This window comes from Dendrobium catenatum, unplaced genomic scaffold (genome assembly GCF_001605985.2).
Source record: "Dendrobium catenatum unplaced genomic scaffold, ASM160598v2 fragScaff_scaffold_1557, whole genome shotgun sequence".
In the NCBI taxonomy this organism is placed as follows: domain Eukaryota; kingdom Viridiplantae; phylum Streptophyta; class Magnoliopsida; order Asparagales; family Orchidaceae; genus Dendrobium; species Dendrobium catenatum.
This window is the reverse complement of record NW_021320019.1, coordinates 3,980,353-4,001,176: the sequence shown is the minus strand read 5'-3', so window position 1 is coordinate 4,001,176 and position 20,824 is coordinate 3,980,353. Positions and strand designations below refer to the sequence as shown.

Genomic DNA, 20,824 nt, shown 5'->3' with positions numbered 1-20,824 from the left:
TTTTGGCAATGAATAATTTCAGGATCATGAAAACAATAAAAAATGATAGAAATTTCATGCAGAAAAAATAAAATCAAATTGTAGAAAATTTGACAAAATTAGGTCACACTTTCAACCAATGAAAACAAACAAAGAGAAGAAGAAGTGAAAGAGAGAGAATTGAAGGAAAATGAATGAAGTAACAACTGGGCAAGTTCACACTTGATTATTATTATCATATAAATAACGATCTACAAATCCAAAAAATTTGAAGTTATAAAATTATTATTTTAACTGCCTTGAAAGGCCTATCTATAGACCTCATTAAATAAGATAAATAGCACCACTAATGAATAAGCATGCAGAAACACAGAAGTAGCCTAAAATTTGCAAATAACAGAAATCATCGGAATAGTCAAGGCAATCACAAGGAGACCCTTAAAAACAGAAGCAAAAAAGCCATACGAATAATTCCCAGAAGAAGCAAAATAGCATCTTATGCTTTCACCAATAGCCAGAACCTAAGAGGCTCACAAACAGCCACAACCGAGAAACTTTGAAAAAAAAAAAAAACACAAAAAAACATTCAGCATAATCCAATAAATAGCCGCAAGGAACCCCTGTAAGTAGCAACAATAGAAGATTGCTTTCTTAGGAATCAAAGGAAAAGGAATCGCACCAAGTGAATAAACCAAAGTTGAACGAAAATTCAACTAAAGTATGTCCATAAATAACCTATTGATGCATGAAAACAGCACTCAGAAAGAAAAAGAATACGAACAGCTTTTCAAGCCACATATGTAAGTTATATCAAAGCGTCTTCATTTACTAGCTGTACTGACTAGTAACTGATGCTTAAAATACATTTTAAATAAATTTGAATTAGCAACTGCATCACTCAATCATGCCTTACAGCCATAATATTATAATTAGAACCACCTGAAATATACCTCAAATAAGTAAAACTGACTCTAACGTTAAAGCAAATTTTGCATGTTACAATACTGTAGCTCGGAAACAATGGCTTATGCGAGACAAGGTGAATGTCCTAAACACCTCAGTTTACAACTCACGGGTAAAGGGTGACTGAATGTGCTTTCGTGCACAGAGATCAATATTGATGCGTTGAATATGATAACATTAGGGACAAGTTCGGCAGTAAAAAGAAGGTTTCAACTTCTGGCATTTAGTTCAGATTATCTCTTGCAGGATTTCAACGTGAACTTTCAGCGTGACATTGGAATTATGATAATTTTCATTGACAGGTCCATGCAGACTACACTAAAGCAAATACCACTCCCCTAAGCATAATTAATTATCATCATCATTAACGTTATCCCAACTATTTGGGTTTACTGGTTAAGTATGCTCAATAAATATTTTGTAAAAGAGTAAAGAGTTTATAAACCAAACAATTGAAAGCTATCAAAGATTGTGACCTACCATACTAAAAAGACGCAAAAGATCTGAATCAGCATTATCAGGATCAGGAGTCTTCAATTTAGCACTTATAGTTATCAGTGAATCGTATGCCAACTTTCTGGATTCCTTCTTGGACTGCATATTCAAAACAAATTTTACGCAATGTTGCAATCAGGATAAAAGTATCAATTTAAAAAAATAAAAAAATAAAAAAATGATGAAAGTATCAGTTGTATAATTGTATTACATAAGCAAAACTGCTAAGCATTTTCTTTCAACTTAAACAATCTGAATCCTTCTCCTATCATGCATTTAGTTGAAACATCCTCATAACAGAATCTCTAATAATAGTTTAAGCTAAACTCCAAAATTCAATAAGTTAAGATTCTCTAGATCACATTCCATGCTCAGAATGCTGGATCTTCAGTCTAAAATAAATAATTTCAACAAATAACATTCTAAACCATTTCATCAACTATGAGCGTAAACAAATCAGATTACTACAAAAAACAAATAGTCAAAACCTGCATTTTCATAGGAAATAATTTCATGCAATAATGTTTAATACGATTGATCTAACAAGCAGTAGTTTCATCTTCATTTGGCTTCTCAACAAGAATGGGTTGACAATGATCACCCCACTTGAAAAGTACAATACAATTTGTTGCACATTCAACACTACACAAAGGGCCAGTCTTGGTTTGTCAATAAAAGCAACACCTTCTACATTGAAGAGGTTGAAAAGTTGAATGTCTTGAATATTCAGAAATTGTATATTCTCTACAACTTATCAATACTTCCATAAATGTCAAGTATTCCCAATATGAAAGGTAAATCATCAAAAGCTGGCATTCTGTCTACATGATGTAGACAACGGGGGGGGGGGGGGGGGGGGGGGGGTGGTCAACTTATGTCCAAAATAATATGAATTTTGGTTTCCCTTGAGTCTACTAGCTCAATCAAAATTGAGCTGAAATTTTAGCTCATTTATGAGCTGGTCTTTAGCACTTATTGAACTAAGGGTTAGCTCATTATTAACTATGATTTTAGTTCATAGTTATCTTTTTATTAAATGTATTTTTATGTTTTAATGTTTTAAGTTTTAATGTCTTAAAGTTGTCTCTTGGGTTTCCAAAAAAGGCTTTTGGAATCCCAAGTTATTTGTTTAGTTCGATGCACCTGTATCCTTCTTCTCTAAGTGCAGCAACTTTAGGGTGTCTTTGAGATCGAGTCGAGTTTGTGTTTTTAATTTATTTTTATTTCTTAATTTGAAATGTAAGAGTTTGTTCGTCCCTCTTCCTCATCTTTAGTCATTTTCGTCGGTAGAAGTCTGTCGTGTCTTTTGTGATCAAGAGATATAGGCTCCCCTATATTTCTTGCCCCCATCACTACAAGGATACACTTCAATAGCAAAACTTTAGTTTGCAAGTTAACTTTGCCTTTTTGGTGAACTTTAGTATTTCAATTGGATGTACCCAAACAAACCACTACAACACATGCATTTGTCAAAGAAAAAAAGCTTTAAGAAAAAAAATAGTATTTGAATTCATCTAGATATATATTGGGAAAAGCATCGGTGATTTTTGCAATGTCTTGAACAAGACTGCTGTTATTATTTCATGTACTAGTAACAATACATTGATTTAAAAAAAGGGGGCATACTCAAAGACATTGAAACTCCCATTAATGCAGGATTTGGGTAAGGCTTATGATTGCAGTCTTACTCTACACGATTGAAAGGTTATTTGTGTGATTTGAGCCCATCAACTCTCAATCACAATGATATCTAGCAATGATCTAGGCATACTAATGCATGAAATGACGATCCCAAAAATGAATATGCTTAGCTTAGTTATGCTATTACGCTCTTTAAGGTCAAATGTAAATGTTTAAGTTATGCTATCATGTCATCTTTGAATGCTCTCACGTTATGAGTTATGTTTCAGAAAAGTTTTAGATCTTATACGAAAAAGGACTTAAAATAATTATTGTAGTAGGATTTGTAATGTCCTTACTAAAAGCATAAGGATTTATGTATAAAAGTGTACCCAAGCCTTCTGAATAGTGAACAAATGAATGACTGGCCCCTCGTTGGTTTTTCCTTATATGAGTACCCCCACATGGGTTTTTCCTCTTTCCATCTTTTGTTATGAACGGTAGCTGGAGATCAAGAAGGTAGTCTCTCGTGCGATGTGCAAGCTTTCCCTCTTTTGTAGACTATTAAGATACATTAACCCCCTCATCTCTATACTTTTCAAAGTTTCTTTCTGGGTTTAATTAGCATTTTCATGTTTCCACTTTCTTTCTCCATTATTTTCTTATCAAAGAAAGATTAATGGATAATGTTTGCTTGATGCTGAAATTTGCTATAAAACTACTATTTTCACAATATCAAAGTGAGTTTTCATCTTCTTCGATACACAAAGTTATTTTGTTTAAATCTTTTCTAGAAAAATTATGCCTTCATGATGAAACTATCGACAAAAATTCACTTCATTCCAAGTTTGTTTGATGCTAAAAAAATTTCAAACATTCAAATTTTCTAGGTCCATTTTTGAGGTCTCGGTGTTCTGTTGAAAGTAACTCAGGTAATTTTTCTCATATTAGCATCCCTTACTCATCTTTTCTATCCTCATTGGACACTTCATTGATTTCCGCGATAAAGCCTCCAGAAAAAAGAATAAAAAAAGAATGGAGTCTAATTGAGTACTAACAATTGACCTCACAACTTGCTCCACAATTCAATACAAATACATGTTATTCAAAACTGGATGGTAATGTCCGGTTCAACCAATTCAACTATTAACTGATCATACGGTGAGTCCAGACCATCTTAAAAATTGGCATTGCATCAAACTGATTTAACTGCTCAGAACCACTGTGCAACCGATGAATTAGGCTTCGTTTTGGATGACTTTTTTTGTTGCGTCTAAAAGCAGCTTTCTAGTATAAAATTTTAATTTTCGTAATAAAAAGAAAGTCACCCCAAACAAAGCCTTAATCTCATGTTATAAAGTTTAGGAATGTTCTGAAGCCTAGTCGTATTCTATTGGAATATGTTGTGTTTCTATAAGTCATGTATAAGTCCTTATGAATCTTCTATCTAAAAGGGCTAAAATCATTATTATAGTAGGTTTTGTTGTGTCATTATTAAAAGTGGAAAGACAAAAGTGAAAAGAGTACCTTAGCCTTCTATTATTAATAGGCCAAAAGCTCATTTGAAATGGTTTATGATAAAATGAAAATTTATCTTCTTTGCTTCAAGTGATTGACCCCTTGTGCTCCCCTCTTTCTATCTTTGTGAGTGGGGTAATGAATACGAAGTGATAAAATGTCTTCCAACTAGCATACAAGGAAGCTTACCAAAATATAGTGCCAAGAATAGTGTTCCACAACAACTGTAAGTTGCCCACCTTCATCTTCACCCTCTTTCCTCTCAGTTTCCACTCTTTCTGCGCAACCAATTAGGTTTTCATGTTTCAATCACGTTCATCCTCCATCACCTTTGCAATATCCTTAAGTGTAAATATACAAAAAGCTTTTCAAAATTACTACCCACATCAGACTTTGAGTGATACTGATAGGAAACACTTGTAGATCTCAAGTATTTTCCATCAATCTACAGAAAACAGCGAGAATTCTTCACAAAAAACCACACAAAATCACAAAAAACAGTATATAATTTGTATTATTTGATGAAAGGAACACAGAAAATAGCAAGATACACTTGATCCTCAATTCGAGAGGAGGATCGATCTCTCACAAATCTCTAGACGCCGCTAGAGCCCAACGAAAGCCTAAATCTAAGAGATCTCAAATTTCAACCAAATTCAAGATGCCCTAACCCTAGGAAAACAAACAATTTAATGCATAAAAATCGAAAGGAGTTCCCTAAACAACCCCTACATTCAAATTTCCCTCTTAATTCCCCCAAATTTCTTTCCTATTTGGCTCCCGCACGGTGTGCGGCTCGCTCGGCATCCCAATGGGCGGAAATTTTCCGACTTGTTCGCGTCTGAGCCGATCCCGCGTGGACCGGCTGGACCGGTCTAACATATACTTCCACAAATTTTAGCAATGTCATGTATCTTGTGATAACAGCAAGCACTCATATTCTATATCCAAAAAGTACACAAGTCCTTTGAGCTTGATATAGAATAATTGGGCCATAAAAGTTTGCAGTTTTAATCGTTGAAATCCTCAATTGTGCATTCAAATTTCTTTGGATAGTAATACTATTACCAAACCCTTAAAAGATGGTTCAAATACCAAAATAACTTTACAATAAGATTATCATAAATCAACAAACGACCAATCAAAAGTCACCAACCGCACATGCAATCATCAATTTGGAAATGATAAAATACGCAATAATGAAGGAATTTTGGTATGTAACCATCTATTGACTTTTTTGTAACAATGGAAGGATCTTAGGAAATTTTGGATCAAATTCAAAGACCCAATGATGGTAAGTGACAACTCAATAGTACAATAATTATCGAGGAACCTAAGTCTAGTTTACTGTTTTTCATGCAAATTTAATGAACGACCAATTTTATAATATTTGACCAAATAAAAGCAATCAATATTTACAAACAAATCACTACAGAATTACATAGCAAAACTTTGAAAAAAAAATTGTTTACATTTATGTGAGATCATGCATGCCTAAGCATGTGTTATAGCCCATGGCATAGTGCTAAACCTGTGTTCTATGGCAAAATGTAGCAAAGCAAAATATTGTATGCAATGCATGTATTATACTGCATAGCGCACATGGTATGTGATGTTTTATTTTTAAAAGAATTTATTAGTTCATTTAAATTACTGACATGAATAAAAAAATTTGTTGGATGCTATACATAGTGTAATGAGTGCTTTCACTGTTGAGCAGCTCTCGTGCAAACATTTTTTAATATCGTCTAATTAAAGCAAAATTGCATATTATAGGAAATATAAATATTTATCCTCATCAACATATAAGGTTTTAACCTACAATGCTTAGGTGTTGTATAATAATTTATCATCCAAGGCTTAAAAAAATTAGATAACTATCTTTATTATTTTGAATGAGAAATAAGGCTATGCCTTATAATTAATGCAGTGATTAAGAATGACTCTACTCTTAAGTTGAGCTTTTGTATGTTTTTTTTTTCCTTTTATCTCCTTTATCAAGAAAGCGATAAATGCTCTATTCTATATATTACCTTCCTTATACGCTTAGTCATTCTATCAAAATCTTTTACTTTCTTTTTCCGAGTAATCTAAACATTCATCAATCTCCCAAAACTTTCCCTATAACTGAAATAACTATCTTTCTCAAAATGGAATTCGTTACTATTGGGCTTATGAATATGAAGAACTAGTAAACACCTTTAAAAGTGTAAATATAATTAGATATGATAGAGAAAGTATGAAATCATTTTCAAAGGTTAATGATGAGGACATCAGTAGGAGACTTCAACACGTCTATCATTGGAGGAATCATAGATCGACGGCTACGATTCAGCCTCTATTTATGATTCATTTATGTAACTCTTTTGTTTATATTTCAATTTTACCATTGTACCCCGGTGAGGGATTTCTTTTATGTTGTAGCCCCGAGGGCATTTGAGTCTTTTTATTTTCTGTATGTTGGAGGCCTTAAGGCCTTAGTCCTTGTGTTAGGATTAATGATTAATGAATGAAAATTTCAGCTTTGGTTCATTGTTTTGTGAGCTCTTGAGAGAAGAGAGAACCCAAGGAGAGGGCCAAGCATCACCCGTCAGCTGCCGGTAGAGGTCGGGCTCGCGGTTCACATCCATATTATTTTTCTTCTTCCCCTCCCTCTGCTCCCACCGTCGGCCATCCTCCCTCCTAAGTTCTCGGCTAAATCCCCACCACCATCCTTCTCCTTGAGCCAACCACCCATCCACCCCGTCATTCAAGCCGCCATCCACAAGGATCCCTCCTCTCCTAACCACCACTTTACAAAGCCCTTCCACCCCTCCTAGCTGCCACCATCTAAATCCTATCCCCTTAATTGACCGCTGGCCATAGTGCCCCTCTTTGCCTCCAAATCTTCAAGTCCCAAATTACTTCCTTTCCATATGTAGTGTATCTCAATTTGGAAATATTTCAAATTCAAATTTCAATTCTAATAGAATTGAAACACTTTCCTAAATTAGTCAAGCTATAATTGGAAAGTTTCCAAATTCAAACCATTTCAAATTTGAATTTAAATTAAAGAGATCCTCATGATTAAATCTCTTAAATTTAATTAACCTTGTTTGGAAACCACTTAAATCCCTCCCCCTTTCCCTAGCCGCCGCCTCCTATTTGGAAAGCTTCCAAATCTCTCTCCTTTGATTTGGAAAGCTTCCAAATCTCAATCAAACCTTGCCTAAACTTATTCCCCAATCAAATCCTAGCCTATGCCGCCCCTCCCTCTCTCTCCTATTTAGTTAACACCCACATTAACCTCCCTAAATCACCACTCAAACCTTTCCAAGTTCAGCCGCCACTGCCCTTGCTCTTCCCCTAATTTTCTACAAAGTGTTCTCCCCAAAACAGCTCCTTATTTCCAGTTTTTGGATTTCCAAGTTGCTGTCCAGATTTTCTGGACATTGTTTGGGGGCTGTCCAAAGAATTCTGCACTTCCCCTTGCTGCCCAACCGGCCAGGAAATCGACGCTTGCTGTCCGGAAGTTCCAGCACACCAAAATCTGTTGTTTCCTCATGCATGGTGGATCTGGAACTTGATCACAGGTTCGTTTACGATAACCAAGGCCACGTGATATCTTCAACTCTTCCTTCTTCAACCTCAACGTGGAAATCGACGACACCGTCGACGACTACGTCGACCGCATCCTCTTCACCTTGATGTCTTCTATTGAAGAACACCAGCGCTCCGAACATTGGCAAATCATCAGACATCCACCAACTTCATACCCTCCGGCTACCTCTTCGTTGAGCAAGACCGTAGGCATTCTCTTTCTTTTGGTGGCATCACTAGGCTTGATGAAATTATTCTCCCGCTGACCCCACCATCAAGAGTATAAGTGGGGAGAACTCAAGGTAAAGTTTTTATTTGTTAAACGGTGAATTTTGTTATTTTGCTTCTAGTGTTACTACGCTTTTGTTCTTATTTTAAAATGTCCTCTTAAAATATCTTGTAACTGCATGCCAAAGCAAACTGCAACTAAGAAATCCTAGACTCTTATCTTGGTGAAACATTGAGTTTAAAATTAACAAAGCTTATCAACTTGTTATTAATTCTTAAGCAATTCATGTTTCCATATATGTTTCACATCAGTTATGTATGCTCATACTTTTATTAATTATTATTGATAAAGAGCTTAATATGTATCCATCCACATCCTTCTCCCCCCTAAACTCTATTCATGATTTACCTCTTCACCATTTTCCTATCATTTGCTATTAAAGACTTAAAGTTAAACTATTGTACCTGCAAATTAAGTTGTTAGATAAAAAGGGTAGCCTTTAAAGGTTAATTTTTGGGTAAAAGATGTTTTATATGAGCTAGCATTATTCGGGTCAAGAATTGCATTTAGTCATGTCAATCTCTAAGTTCATTGAAATATTTTCTTGCTCTTATTACTACAGCTCTCTAGTCTCATAATTCATTGCCTTCATTTGAAGTGAACAAGCCAAAAACTCTTATAATATCCCTATGTAATTAATATGTAATAATAAAAGCATACAGGCCCTTAGGTGCGAGTATTTATAATTATATAACATTAATAGCATCTTTTTGCATTAGAATATTTTTCTCTAATATTTTTAAATTTTTAAATAAATTCTTCACAATTTTTTCATGTTTTGCATTATTTTTAAAATAGAAAACAATGAGATATACACTATGGCTTCACAAAACCTTTGTGCTACGTTATTCACTATTGGCAAATATGAGTGAGATAGAGTGGATGCTTAAAACAATATGAAATATTTTTTTTATTCAAGCTCATGCTATTATCTCGCGGTTTGCAAACTTGTGGCATTTCTATTTATTTGAGATAAAATAAAAGTATAAAACTCATCTTTAATTTAATAAAAAGAGAAATACATGATATAAAAGAATTACATTGAAAAATTAATAGATCAATAGTATACATCAAATGAAAAGAGTAATACCTCTAAAAACGACTAACTACTAAGCAAATGGTATTGCCTAACATCTAAAGTGGCGATCTAAGGTTTGAATACTTTCTGAAAAAATACTCAAAACAAATACCAGTAAAGAAAAAAAAAGATACAGTTTAAAAAACAAAACTTTTACTGACACAAACACAAGTGGAAATTTAAATAACTTCTAGGATAACATTATGAAGCTTTAAAAATGTAAAAAAAAAATCTTGAACTGTAAAGCCCATTAAGAAGACAATCCATATCCACAGTTTATTATGCTATTGGCCTAACAAACTAGGCAAAATTGGATTCCAACTTCTTTAGCATGAAAAGTACTAATGCTAGTTATTGTCAACTATATCATTTATCAGGCTGGTAAATATCGGTGCAGCATTCTTTAAAGAAAAACATCCTTTGAAGATATTCAAATTAACCTGTAAAGGAAAATACTTTCAAAAATGTCTTAAAGAAGTCGAACCTTAAGTGTGAGCAGAATCTCATTCAAAATAAAAAATGCTTTAGTATTCATGTCAGCCGCATGGCTCTGCAAAAAAAAAAATCCTATATTAGAGCTACAAAAATAGCCCAGATTAATGAAACAAATTAATGCAATGAGAAGCACCTAAAGCAACGACCGCATGCAAGGAATAGACTTTAAAGATGATCAATGAAACTAAATTAAAAAAAAAAAAAGTTATGAACATTAAGGCAATTATAAAATTGAACTCTAAGACTTTTGAATATCCACAAGGGAGGATACATCATTGAAGCAAGCAGCATGTGGTTGAAAGATCAACTATAAATTTAACCATATATGGCTATTATTCTAATACACGTATTTATATCTATATACTTGGGCTTGTCAATTATCAATTAAGAAGAGAGCACAAGCAAGCATAACATGGAAAAGGTTTTGCTTGACAGCACAATTAGGGTTAATATCAAATCACATGTACAACAATAAATTTCCCCATAAAACTCAAAAGATTTTCCCAAAAATTAACAAGCACACAAGACCAAACAGCTCTAGATGCAAAGCACATGCTTCATACATGGTTAAGACACTGGGAATATAGTGGTAGCGAATAAAATCATTTTATGATGCAAAAGAAATCAAAATAATTTATCAAGAACCTTTCATCGTCATTATTAAACGCATCCCAACAATTTGGGATTAGTTTTATGAATCCTATTTTTTTTTGTTCATATCAAGTAATGCCGAAGGTGTTAAATCCATTATTTATATATTATTTTGGACAATTTTTTTATCAAAGTAACTTTCAATCGACCCCTTCTTCCTAATCCACTAATTCTATCCACTCATCTAATCTGACGAGGCTATGACAAATTTCATCACTAACATTTGTCCATCAACTAGTATTAGTTTATGATAAAATCCACAATCAAATTTGTAAATATTTCACATATGGATCTGGGAGAAACAATTAATTAGAGGAAAGTTGGGGTAAGACTACAAACATCAGCACCTCAAACAATTTCCTCTGATGATTCGTCAGATATTAGCACCTTAAGTGATATACCTTATTCAATTTGTGAATCTATCCCATAGATATTTTTCAAAGAGAAAGGCTAGTGATAAGGTGGTTTCGCTTGCCCTGTTCTTCAGTGAGCCTTATTGTTAGTAAATTTACATAGTTCTCTATTTTTATTTGGCTCATTAGATTTTGTTTTAATGGCTAGTGCGGGAGCTACTATTAGAGCCTTGAAATATAGCTAATTAGCATGGATTCATAAGTCTTGTTTTGATTCACATAGCATATTCTACTCAATTTCTCCATTGTTAGTTTTTTCATCCATGTGTATCCTCAGCTGCACAAGACCATTTTTAAGCTTCCAAGTGATTGCCACTTTCTTGGACTCCATCATCTATTAGTTTGTCGTTTCCCATGAGCTTCATAAGGTTATCCAATATTATTTTTTTAGAGGGGATTTGTGTTTTATAAGGATTATAAATATGAGGTTCTTTTGTTAAAAAAATTTTACTTTGGATATGTAACAATACATCACCTTCCACAATTCAATTCCATAATTAGGAGTGACATTTAAATTTCATAAAAGTTATAACCTTAAATAAGAATGAAAGAATTGTTTTCGATGACCTATTTCATTTTCTTCCTTCCTTCCCTTCATTTTCTTCTATCTATTTTTCCTCATTATTAGTTAAAAGAATGAATGTACTATGATAGAATTCCAATAATATGAAATTCTTATTTTTGAATGAAATTTAACTCATATGTGTGCCTTTCATTATCATTAACATCATTGATGTTATTGTTCAATAAAAAATCAAAATTATTTTTTCCCTTAACAGTCGTTGTCAGGTCTCAAGCTTTGAATGAGAAAAGTGAATGGTTACATTAGGTAGTCCAATGTTTAAAATTGTGTAATCGGATATTGAGGAGTTCTTCATTCATGAGGCGAGGCGTAAGCCTCAAAATCAAAAGATTGCGTAAACATAAAATGATAAAATTTTCAAAACACTAATGAATAAAAAATATAAAACATAAAAAAGGCACAAGATATGAAGTGAAATCAAAATATCTCAATAATAAGACAATATGAAATATAATTCAACTCAAATTCTATCTTTCCCAAATCACATTATTATTTTCATTAACGTATAATTCCAAAAATAAATAGCAATGAATACAACAATATACCGGACAGCCGGGGGTCCAAGGGGGCGCTGCCCCCTGACTGGGTTCGACTTAACAGTACCGAGTATGTACCTAGCGTAAGAGTACTTTTGAAGTTTTTCTTATTTTTAAAGTTCGTAAGTCGTTTGTATGGAAAGATACCGAGCGGTACCGAGTATTGTTCTACCGAGTGATACCGAGCATGTACCTAACGATATCGAGCGATACCGAGCATACATACCAATTGTGGAATCTTATTAGGTTAGGGTTTTTTTTTTAAGAGGCGGAAGCCTCTAAAATATGAGGTGAGGCGCGCCTCAGTGAACATGAGGCGTACGCCTCAATGCCAGATCTCATTGCATAGGCTTTGAGGCTTAAAAGTCTAAAATTGCGCTAAGGCGTGCCTCTTATTGCGCAATTTTAAACCATGGTTTATATTAATCTATAATTCAATAACCCAATTGGCATGATATGCTGATCTGAAGAGCACAAACAAATTAATAGAATTAAGTATGATTATTGAAAAAAATAAAAAATTAAATATTAAAAGAAAAAATTGCCATAGTAACTCTCATCATCTCCAAATGGTTAACAATGTTAATGGACTCTAATCAATATGTAAAACTAAATTGGGTATCTAAGGCACACCATGTCCTCTATCCACTCTAAAATTCTTTACTTAATCGTACGAAGGATTTTGCTATAAGCATTCTGAAAAAAGAAGGATTAGTTTTCTTGGTATAAAATTGGGGAAATCATGCCAGGGTTATTTGTCAAATATTGCAATTCAGATATTGGTATGGAAAATTATTAAAATTACATGATTTTTTTAGTGTTAGAAAACAACAAATATTTGAAAGCAGCTATGCCACTGTATAAGGTCTCCCTCAACACCACAAAACAGAAAGACCTAGCCTACAACAAGTTAGGGGCCAATATGGAGAATTTTGGCCAGTGACCTCATATAATCCTATGCAATTCCGACCACCAAAATTAAAATATTACATGCGCTCCTACATTTCACCTTCGCTTACCTAAATACTTTTTATTATAACACAGCAAAAAAATGGCATTTTGACCTTTTCAGTTGAAACTTCTAAACCTTCAAGTATTGCGTGGGGAGCAAATAATTCTCCCAAAGCTATCTCCATTTGTTCAAAAATTGCAACCCATCTTCAGATTGTTCTCTTTCTTCATTAAATCTAATTAGCAGATAGGCCATCACCATTTAACTGCTACATGTCAACCACTCATTATCGTGGCTTTGTTATTTGATAGCTTGACACACAGAAGATTCAGGTTGCTGAAATTACAGCAAAGATGCGACCTCTTCTGCACTGGACAAACCTAGGTTGCGTCCATCACATTGGGATACATTACTCTTCTTATTGTTTCAGCTTTCTGTGTTACTCATTTTGAGTATTTTTTCAAGGTTAATTGAAAGCCATCTCAGCACATCCAAGAACACATTTTTGCACAAATCGAGGGGACAATCAATAGAAACAAAGTCATATTCATTTGTAGCTTTAAGAGAAAGACGTGGAGTATTTTCTCTCAAACTAAGGGCCCCAATTTGGACATTAGCTCTACAATACCATATTTTGCACTAACAATGCATGTGTTTGATATAATAGGAAATATACCTACTTACCTAGTTAGTACTTGGATTGATTTCTTCATGCAGCTTAGATTAGCAGCATAAAGTGTTCTACCGCAGCACTTGCCATTACCTAGTCAAAACCCTCAAATTGGAACCAAAATCAATTTCTCTAGAAAGTATTTTCACCTGCTTAAATCATGCAAAGTACTTGAGCAGTAATAAAGACTACTCATGTATTTCCTTCAATACATCAAGAGGTGAAATATGATAAAATAATTATTACCTTTAAAATGTAAACTAACAAAGAATCAAAGCACAAAAAGCGATTCTTCAGGCTGCTGGCATCAACAGGTGGCTTCACACTAAAAAGCAGCTCAATCACCTCATCAAGTTGTGCAGAATTATAGAAATCCTTCTCCTGAAGGGCATCAAGTAAGAGAGTAGCAAAAGCATTTCGCTCCCAATAATAAACGAAGAAAAGATATGGTATTACCAACCTTCAAAATTCTACTTAAAGTTAAGTAAGCTTCACATTGGCATACACCATTGATATCCTAGAAAAACAAGGTAAACAGATAGATTGCATAATAACTTATGTCATATAGGAAAAAGAAAAACTAGTTCAATGCTTCAAAAGCAAGTGCCTATTTCAGGACATGGGGATTAAAAGTACCAATAAAGAAGATCTAACAAGATCAAATATTATATTAGTAAGATCAGTGTCTGCTGCCTCAACAAAAGAAGATGCAAGCTCCATCACTAAACGGCTGCAGAAGAGTAAACCCAAATCAACTTCATCATAATGTATATTAAACAAATAATGTGAATAAAGCAGTTGCAGAAAATGTTCCAATACAAATTAACAAAGAAAAGGCTTAGAATCTGATTATATAGAACTAAGATTACTTATCTAACTAAATGGCAATATAAGTTGGCTAATAGGAAGTGGATGCAATTTCAACAAACCAGAGAACGGCACGAGAAATTTAAGAAGAAGAACACACAAGAACTCTTTTTTATTGAAATAACTAAGAAGAAAAACTCAAGATACAGTTGGATCTTCAATTAGAGAGGAAGATCTATCTCTCTCAAATCCCTAGCCATCAGCTAGAGCCCACACAACCTAAGAAAAATTAATTCCAACAAAATCAAACATAATCTTAAATCACCCCATAGTTAGCCTTATATAAGCTCCCATAATTCCCTCCTAATTCAGCCCCCTTTCTTTTGAATTCAAATTAAATCTCTTTTCCTAATTAATTCCTTCTCAATTATAATTTAAACTTTCCTAAACAATCCCCCCTTGATTTCTCCTTACATAATGAATATTAACTCACTTAGGCTTTCCCTAAATAATTCCCACTCAGATTTAAATTCAAAGTAGATTTATTTCCCAAATTAATTCCCTCCCAATTGTAATTAAAACTTTCCTAAACAATTATCCCCCTCTCATCTTGCCCGCCACACCCTAGTGGGGACGACTGGCTTAGCCGCCGGTCCATAAATACTCCACTCCCAAAGAGCCACATTATCCTCAAGGTGGAAAGAAGGAAGCCATTGTTGAAGCTCTGGACTAATAGCAGTGGACTAGAAAATGGACTTACACTAGATCGAACGATCCCTACCTCAAGCATCTCCTTGATTAATCTTTCAATATCTTCATTCTGTATTTGGGGATGACAGTACAGACAAACACTGATAGGTGAGACTTTTTCCATCAAGATGATAGCATGCTTGCATTCCCACGAATGAGAGAACCCCTGAACTGGCTGGAACATCTCTCGATATTGCTATAAGGGTAGTTGAAACATGTCTGGTGCTTCTATGTTCTCTCCATCTTTTTCTTCTTCCAAACTCTGCAGCTCCATCAAATATCCCGCTCCTTCACCCTTTCCCCTCCTTGGAGTGGCTCCAAAGGTAGCATCTCCTCTTCTTCCCACAACATTTTCACCTCCTGATATTCCCCTCTCATTATCGGATTAAGGTTTCCTCCACTCCCTTGGCGGCGATGGCTCCCCTTCCTCCGACGACGTCGTTTTGGTTTGGACCTCAAGCATCTTTGATGCAACCGAAGTTCTATAGCCAAGTAGAACACTAAGAATGCAACAAGACAATTCCTTTCAACAAAACATAAACCAACACCAACTAAATGAAACTTAATAGTAAACAAATATAAGTAAATGATTAGGAAATCTTGCAAAGAAACAAATTAAAACTTAAAATTAAGTACCCTCAGACCAGCCTAGAAAGGTCACCTCACATGCAAAACCCAAAATAGGAAAGGTGCTCAAAGGAAAGGAAAAACCAATGGTTAACCACATAAATTTTGATCAAGCTCAAGTCGGCACCCCTCCGGCAAATATCAACAAACAGGGCACAACAATACCTTGAAACTCACAATATTTTGAAAAGAAAGATACAAGTGGAATGGGAATCATGGATAGAATATTAGATAGAAGACTGAGATGAAATATAAGAAGGAAGGCAGAAGAAGATAGCTCGCAAGTTAAATAAGCCGCAGGTTTTAGTGTGATTACACCAGCAACAATAACCACCAACCTCTTCAAGCAGCAAAACAGTCCATATATATAGGAGAAGGGGGGAAATGACCATAAATTGCTCACTTAATTATGCCACCCAAACAGCCAATAAAAGCCTCTCAAGTTAGTCAATTTAATGAGGAGTTAATGCTATCAATACAAGAAAACATCAAGATGGAAACCAAGCAGCCAGCAGCAAGGGAAAACAGGACAACAGCATAGGGGAAAAATAGCCAGCATAGGAAAAACCAACAGCAAGAAAAACGAGAAAGCAGTATGGGGAAAAATAGCTAGCATAGGGAAACAGTTGAGCCAAGCAAAATAAGCCAAACAGCCCAAAATAAATACCCAACTAACCATCAAAAAAGCTAGATCAACACAAGTGGAAAGCAAAGGAGTGAAACTTCCTAAGAGCATCAAACAAAAGCATGATCACCTGTTCTTTTCCATCATAGGGTATTGCAAATAAAAAAAAGAGTCCAAAACATAGAAAAAAAAAAGAAAACATAGATGTTGACCTCAATACTAGTGTCGGAATCGAGTCGACCACGCAAGATAAGTTTCGAAAGCAAGAGACCTCAAAATCGCGCAAAACTCACTTGACGTGCATCGATCGAAAACCCAAAATAGCTGAAATGGCCTCCGTTCACGAAACGGAGAGCGTTGATGCGTCTGGAACAACGAAAATAGCTATAAGATCTACACTTATATTATTTGGGATCGCTGATAGACAAAAATTTAAATTTTGTGCGCATAAATTGAGGCGACGATGTACGCGGGCGATGACGACGACATGATGATCGACTTCATGCACGAATAATTTTTTTTTCATGCCATATATTTATAAATAATAATCTAAAAAGGAGAAAAAGAGAGGTTTAAAAAGAAAATAAAAAGAAAAACTTTTAATAAAAAATCCCTAAAATACCCCTCCCATACACTCATAACCCTCATAACTCCCTCTCCATCTCATCTCACGACTCCCTCTCACACAAAAGCCACTCCCTCTTTGGTTCTCTCTCATGCAAGCTGTCGGCCCCCTCCAAGCTCAAGGTAACTTCTTTTTCTTCATATCCTCTTCTTCTTCTTCTTCTTCTTCCTCCCTTCTCCATTCTTCTTCTTCTTTCTAGTTCTTCTTTCTTCCTCATCTGTTTCTTTATTTCATTTCCTTCCATTTTCTTTCCTCTTCCGCTTCTTCTGCTTCTTCTTCTTCTTCCTCCTCCATTATTTTCCTCCAAACATACCCTAATCCTAAATCCTAATTCTTCAATTTCTCCACATCCAACCCTCAAACAACCTCCCTTCACAAAAAACACTCTCCCACACATCCTACACACCCCCAACCAAAAATCCCCTTCACCCTCCACTTTCTCTCTAAAACCTAGAGAGAAATTATTTCTAGAAATTCCTTCACAAATACTTCCCTCTCCATCCCAAACACCTTCCTTCACCACCATTCCCCCATATCACTCCTACTAGAGAGAAAAAATCCCCCCTCTCTAAGATTAGAGAGATGAACTTTCTCTCTCCAAACATCACCCTCCATCCCCTACGCATCTTACACCTCTTTCCATCAAAATTCCTTTTTTCCCTCTCTTTCACTCTCTAGAAAGAGAGCTCACCCTTTCTTTTTTCTCTCTAACCATTATTTTAAATAAAAAATTATTTATAATTAATTAAAGAGCATTAATGATAATAAAAAAATTTATATTGTGCATCGCATGATTCACATCATCGTCATCGTCTGTCTCGTCACCTCGATCATCGCACATCTAAGGTATAAATTCGATACAAGTATTTCATAATTTATATGCATGAAATTAACTACTCATGACCGCTTTTATTAGCGAGCTGGGAAATTCATATGCATGAAATATAAGTACATGTGACCACTTTTATTAGCGAGCGGAAAAATTCGTATGTATGAAACATAAATACTCGTGACTGCTTTTATTAGCAAGCTGAAAACTTTATTATATATGAAAAGAAAATTAAGTACTCATTATTGTGTTCTTAACAAGCGGAGAAATGTTATGTTTTAAGCAGATGCCTGAAGACCCCGTGACCGCTTTTATTAGCAAGCAGAAAATGAAACTGCGGCCATGCTGACACCTAACACCTACCGTGATTGCCTTTCTTAACAAACAAGAAGGTTTTACACACCTCGATGCAGTCCCCTATGCGGGAACGACGTCTGAGTTCTGCTGAAATTTTCAACAAAGCTCATGACATAAAAAATTATAAATAAATTAAAATCTACCTTAATTTCTAAGTCGACAAAAAATAAAACACAAAACATCCGAAGTTCTCAACACTTAAAGCAAAGTTAAAAGTAAATCTATACCATAATAGAATACAACTTATTGTAAATTTATAGGGAAATTAGTTGTTCACCAACAGGTAGGAACCAAACTTATTTCTCTTTTCTATTGACTTGTACACACCCAAACTCCCAAGCAACACTCCTTGCAGAAATGAAGAGAGAAAAAATGAATTGATCCTCCCTACTATTTATAACATAAAATTCAAATTATTTGCGGGTCCCGCCAGCCTAGGATCCCTTTGCTAAAAAACGGGGAAGGTACTCCTACGGGCCTCGCCAGTCTAGGATTTTTTGATAAAAAATAGGAAAGATAGGTTGCTGGCCCCACCAACTTAGGATTCATGTTTAAAATGAGTTAAGATGTCATTTCGAGACTCTAGCTTTAGATCCCTCGAGTATTCACCAACAGATAAAATACAAGCGCAAATATCTTTACCCCTTCCCTTTTTAAGAAAATTATCACTCGTTTAGGTGTATTTGCGCTCGTATTTCACTCACTGATAAATACTCTAGAAATCCAAAGTCAGGGCCTCGAAATAACATCTTAACACATTTTAAACATTGCTCCTAAGCTGGTGGGGTCCGTAGGCAAATATTTCATGTCTTTTAGCAAAGGGATCCTAAACTAGGGGGCTCATAGGCGTACCTTCCCTGACTTTTAGCAAAGCAATCCTAGGCTAGCAGGGCCCACAAATAATTTGATTTATATGTTATAAATAGGAGGGAGGCTCAATTTATTTATTCACACTTCATTTCTACAAGGAGTATTGTTGGGGAGTTTGTGTGTGTGCGAGTCAAAAGTTAAGATAAATAAGTTTGGTTCTTATATATTGGTGAACAACTAATTCTCCTACAAGTTCACAGTAAGTTATATTATGTTATGGTCTGAATTTTCCTTTTCATCTTTGCTTTTAGTGTTTGAAACCTAAGATGTCTTTTTTTTTTTACTTAAAAATTTAGTTTGATTTTAATTTATTTAAAATTTTCTAAGTCATGAGCTTTTTAAAAATTTCAGCAACACTCCAACATCGTCCCCGAATAGAGGGCTGCATAAGGGTGTATAAAGTATTCATGTTTGCCAAGAAAGGCAATCATGATATGTGTCAGGTGACAGCACAGCCGTAATTTTATTTTTCGCTCACTAATAAAAACGATCACGTGGTCTTCAAATATCTGTTTTAAATACAGCATTCCTCGCCTACTAAGAAAAGCAATAATGGGTACTTAATTTTTTTTTCATATATAATAAATTTTCCAGCTCGTTAATAAAAGCAGTCACAGGTACTTATATTTCAAGCATATGAATTATTCCGCTCGCTAATAAAAATAATAATGGGTATTTATATTTCATGCATACGAATTTTTTCGCTTGCAAATAAAAACGGTCACAAACACTAATGTATCCTCGCTCGCTAATAAAAACATCACGAATACTTATATTTCATGCATATAAATTGTGAAATACTAGTATCTAGTTTATATCTTAGGTGCGCAGAGACCAATATGATGACGGTAGAAGGCGACGACAACGGAAAACATGTGATGCACAATATATTTTTTTTGTTATTATTTATGCTCTTTAATTAATTATATATACTTTTTTATTTAAAATAAGAGTTAGAGAAAAAAAGAGAGGGTGAGCTCTCTTTCTAGAGAGGGAGAGAAAGGGCTTTTAGTGGAAAGATGTCTAGGATGCATAAGGGGAATGGAGGGTGATGTTTAGAGAGAAAATCCCTCTCTCCAATTTTAGAGAAAGAAAGAGGGAAATTTGTTTCTCTCTAAGAGGGGAGATATGGGAGAATGGTGGTGAAAGAAGGTGTTTGGGATGGAGAGGGAACTATTTGTGAAAGAATTTATCTTTCTAAAGAAATAATTTTCTCTCTCTAGGCTAGAGAGAAAGTGGAGGGTGAATGGGGCTTTTTGGTTGAGGGTGTGTAGGATGTGTGGGAGAATATTTTTGGTGAAGGAAGGTTGGTGGTTTGAAGGGTAGATATAGAGAAATCGAAAAACTAGGGTTTAGAGTTAGGATATGTTTGGAGGAAAATGGTGGATTAAGAAGAAGAAGATGAAGGAGAAGGAAAAGAAGAGAAAGAGAAAAGAAAATGGAAATATGGAATAAAATGAAATAGGGAAATGGAAGAGGAAGAACGAAGTAGAAAGAAGAAGAAGAAGAAGAA

At 34.7% G+C, this 20,824-nt stretch overlaps 1 protein-coding gene across 2 annotated transcripts in view; it reads right to left on the bottom strand.

Moving 5' to 3' along the window:
• Window positions 1–1,389: 1,389 nt before the first annotated feature.
• The window catches only part of LOC110114061 (RRP12-like protein), a 41,025-nt gene continuing 21,590 nt past the window's right edge, over window positions 1,390–20,824 (bottom strand). Inside the window, exons 9-13 of one of the 2 annotated variants that reach the window (XM_028700560.1) lie at window positions 14,458–14,551; window positions 14,282–14,338; window positions 14,068–14,202; window positions 10,006–10,071; window positions 1,390–1,536 (exon numbers count right to left, since the gene is read on the bottom strand). In XM_028700560.1, the coding sequence (XP_028556393.1) occupies window positions 1,405–1,536; window positions 10,006–10,071; window positions 14,068–14,202; window positions 14,282–14,338; window positions 14,458–14,551 (484 nt within the window). In that variant the 3' untranslated portion in view covers window positions 1,390–1,404. Of the gene's footprint in view, window positions 1,537–10,005; window positions 10,072–13,835; window positions 13,915–14,067; window positions 14,203–14,281; window positions 14,339–14,457; window positions 14,552–20,824 lie in introns of those variants that run through there. The other variant, XM_028700561.1, reaches the window with a different exon arrangement.